This window comes from Bison bison, unplaced genomic scaffold, assembly GCF_000754665.1.
Source record: "Bison bison bison isolate TAMUID 2011002044 unplaced genomic scaffold, Bison_UMD1.0 scf7180017864043, whole genome shotgun sequence".
In the NCBI taxonomy this organism is placed as follows: domain Eukaryota; kingdom Metazoa; phylum Chordata; class Mammalia; order Artiodactyla; family Bovidae; genus Bison; species Bison bison.
In genome coordinates, this window is record NW_011494615.1 from 7,847,172 (window position 1) to 7,851,080 (window position 3,909).

The following is a 3,909-nucleotide window of genomic DNA, read 5'->3' on the forward strand; positions in this document are numbered from 1 at the left end:
AGATGGGTTGGGGGAAATGGCAGTGGGTGAAAGGGATGGGGAAGCTTGGAAAACAGAAACACACACTTGATATAAAAAAAGAAATGTGCACCGTAGCTGATTCATGTTGATGTACGGCAAAAACCACCACAATATTGTAAAGTAATCCTCCAACTAAAATAATTAGTTTTTTAAAAAAGAAGAAGAGGGACTTCCCTGGTGGTCCAACAGCTGGGACTTTGTGATCCTGATGCAGGGGGCCTGGTTCGACCCCTGGTCGGGGAACTAGATTCCACATGCCAAAACTAAAGATCCTGTGTGCCGCAACTAAGCCCTGGCACAACCAAAAATAAATATTTTTAAAATAAATAAATAAGAAGGAAGCAAAGAAAGGGGGGGCGGGGGAGGGAGGAAAGAAGAAAGATCACCAAACAAGCATGGCACTTGAGGAAAAAAAGGTTGTCTTCAAATGTTAACAGATTCAATCAAACACTTGAAGTTGAGGATCCCAATCTGGGCAGGGAAGTCAGTGATGCCAGCTGACTGTTGAGTGGCGGCCACTTAGTAGCGAGGAGAGTCTGAGGCCAAATCTGGGTTTCACGGAGAAAAGTGCCGAAAGCGATTAGTGATGTCTGCATAGAGAACAGTGGTGACCTGATGACAGGTATTTAAAGTGGCCTGATAGTCAGAAGATAAGAGAGAAGCAAGTGTCACCGATACAGGCCACCACAGCAGATATGAGTGATACTTTATCACATTGTGTACCTTTGAAACTATGATTCATCTTTACATTGTCAGTGGGCTTTTTTCCTTTCTTGGTTGTATACTACATAAATGTGTATCTTACAATTAATGGCATCTTACATGTGATGAAGAAGTAAATAAAGAATCAAGGCTGTCTTAAGTGGAAAGCAACTATATTCCTGATCCAAACTATGGCTGGCCCCAGGGAAAACCTTTATGAAATTCTCAGATTACATTTGCTGTTGTTCAGTTGCTAAGTTGAGTCTGACTCTTTGCAACCCCACAGACTGCAGCCTGCCAGGCTTCCCTGTCCTTCTCCATCTCCCGGAGTTTGCTCAAACTCATGTCCATCGAGTGGGTGAGGCCATCCAACCATCTCACCCTCTGTCATTCCCTTCTCCTCCTGTCCTCAATCTTTCCCAGCATGTGGCTATCAGATAACCTGACTCAGCAGAAAGATTACTTCAGTATCATGCATAGAAATGTTGACAGTTGCTGAGAAACTTACTAAAATCCTAAACCATCCTTCTTCCCTAGAGCATGATCAATTCTTTACCATCTCCTTCCAAAAATCTTATTTTAAAAAATAATTCACATTCTAAACAGTTTCCTATTCAATTTCTGTTCAAGGATTAGTAATGCTTGACTTTCAAGCTTATCCTACCAGACAAGGAAAACAACCTGATTATTTTATTTTCCTAAAACCCTGTCAACCTGGATCAGGCAACACTATTATTACCTATGTAAGCGAACTTCCCTGTGTCCCAAAGTTACATGTATCCCTTCCTACATGACCTTATTTAGCTCCCAGGGAAGTTTGAGACTCTGAACCTTATATAAAATTTCCCATGCTCACTTATTTCTCACCTGTAAACCAATCTGGGTAGCAAGATGAGGACAATCTTCCTACAGTTCTGACCGAAGCAGGCTGATGTCCATTGGATTGGGGCGGGGGGTGTGGGAAAGGCGGGAGAGAGGAACTTGGATGGGAAACCTGCCCCAAGCAGCTAGTAACTCAAGCCACACCACTGTCATCTTCACGAGACTGTGAGGTCTCCATGCCCTGCCCGCTCCGCCCTCACGTGACTGCCGCTGCCTGTCACGTGGGCTCATCGGGGTCACTGTCCCATGGCACACCCAAACATCTGCACACATCTGAAAGGGGGGGTGGGAAAGGTTTTCTGTGCCAGGAAGAACCAGGGAGACGGGTGAAGGGTGGGGAGGGACTGACCTGGATGGCCTGGCGGCCTTGCTGGGCGTCGGCCAGCAGCTGGATGGTGAGGGCCCGCGAGTCCTGCAGAGCCTCCTGGAGGTAGACGAAGCTGTGGCCGCCGTGCCGGCCCACTGTACACTCGCGGCAGATGGGCACGGAGCACGTGTCGCAGTACAGGTGCAGCACCTGGGGGACCAGAGAGACGCAGGTGTTAGCGGCGTGCGGGACGCTCTGCGGCAGACCCCCACGGCAAACACGCACCCCCCACCGGGGGGGGTGGGGCGCCGCCGTCCACCCTGAGGAACCTGCTCCCCTCCACCCCCGACCCAGAGAAAAACCAACCAGCTCCCCCGTTCTGCTCCAGTTTCTTTCACAGCCATGACTGAGCCACTTGGAAGGCCAAGAAACAAAGAAACAAAACAATCCTCCTGCCATCAGAGACTTCCCTAATCCTAATCTAACCAGAGGAAGTTCCAAGAGTATGTCTCTGTGGTCTGAGATGGGTGGCCGGAATGGACCAATACACACAGTTTCTCTTGCCATCCCAGGCTCTGGGCTGGGAAGCCAGGCGGGGGGCCAGGATCAAACACCCACCCACTAGCGCCCGCTGCCACCTTCCCCATCGAGAAGCACTTAAGCAAGGTGAGGGCTTCCGTTTCTGGAACGAGGGCCAGAGGCTCATGGTAAAAGCCAGCCAGCTTCTTGTCTTTCTCTTTCCTGCCAAGTTGTTCCCAGGAGCTGACCCTGGGAGGCAGCTGGTGCTTGACAGAGCTGCTTTATGCCAAGTTCTGTGCTGCCCTGGGGCTCCCCCAGTGCTGGGAGGGGCAGAAGGCTTGGCACCGCCTCCACCTGCTGATAAACGCCCAACTCTCAACAGCAAAAGCTCCTTGGCGCAGGGCCAGTCCCATCGCATCCCTCCCCAGAGCTGGCCCTCGGCACCGCTGTCTGTAAATGTTTGCTGGCTTGCTTACAAGAGCAGGGCTTCAGTCTGCCTCTGTTACACCAGGGGGTGAGGGGAAGCCAGCCAACAGGCAGGGAAGCAGTTTGTGTGTCTGGTGGCGGGGGGTGCCTTCACATCCTCAGCACTCAATGCCCAGGAGAAGAGGCCACACAGGTAGCAAGGGCTGCTCCCAACACACAGGGTTCTGGCTACCCCATCCAGGGCACAAAGCACCTGCCAAGGTGTCACCAAGGGGGTAAGACCCAGGACCGGGAGATTCTGGAAGCAGAGTGTTGTGAGATGGAAGAAGAGATGGGGGTGCTCTGAGACCCAGGAAGTTCCTATTACACTGCACGTCCCATACTCCAAGGCCCCAGGTCAGCTCGCATTATTTATTGTGGATGGAGCATGTCCATTAGGAAACGACACCCCCAAGCGGCTGTTTGCCAGGCAAACAGGCCGCTCCACACAGAGCAGCACGTGACCCAGTAGAGGTTAGGGTGCTTCTTCTCTGTCTGGGATCCAAGAACGGGAGAAAGGAAAGACTAAGGATATCAAATTCCTGCTTGGAAGAAATGGTTGTGATCCGGCAAGTTTCTAGACCCCCTTTGTCAGGCAGGAAACGTGATCGGGTTTGTAACTTGTTGAGTGCGGTACTTCTCCAGAAGTCGAGTCCAGGAGGTACTTGCCTCTGTGAAGGCCAATTGCTTTTTGAAAAAGGCCTGCCATTTAGAGATGTAATCTTTCTCATTTGATAAATTTAAAATTCTCAAGCCAGCCTGAGATCTAAACCAAAAAAAGCTAAATAAATGTAGGGAAATTCCTGGACGCTCTGTTTTTACCAAGTTCTGCTAAAGCGTTTCTCTGGCCTAAACAACATCCCTCCCCTCTGCTCCTTCCATTTGTCACGGGAATAAAGGGATCACTCCTGCTAATGTGAAGTGTGAAAACCTCCCAGCAGAAGGCTCCCTCCTCTTACCAAACAGCTAAGCAATCCTCTCTTCACCTCTGCTCAGGATCCACTTTTTTCTTT

The 3,909-nt window shown here is 50.2% G+C and overlaps 1 protein-coding gene across 1 annotated transcript in view; it reads right to left on the minus strand.

Moving 5' to 3' along the window:
• The window catches only part of TRIM71 (tripartite motif containing 71, E3 ubiquitin protein ligase), a 61,937-nt gene that overhangs the window by 10,248 nt on the left and 47,780 nt on the right, over positions 1 to 3,909 (minus strand). Inside the window, exon 3 of the mRNA XM_010835585.1 lies at positions 1,955 to 2,122. Coding sequence (XP_010833887.1) covers positions 1,955 to 2,122 — 168 coding nt within the window. The remainder of the gene's footprint in view (positions 1 to 1,954; positions 2,123 to 3,909) is intronic.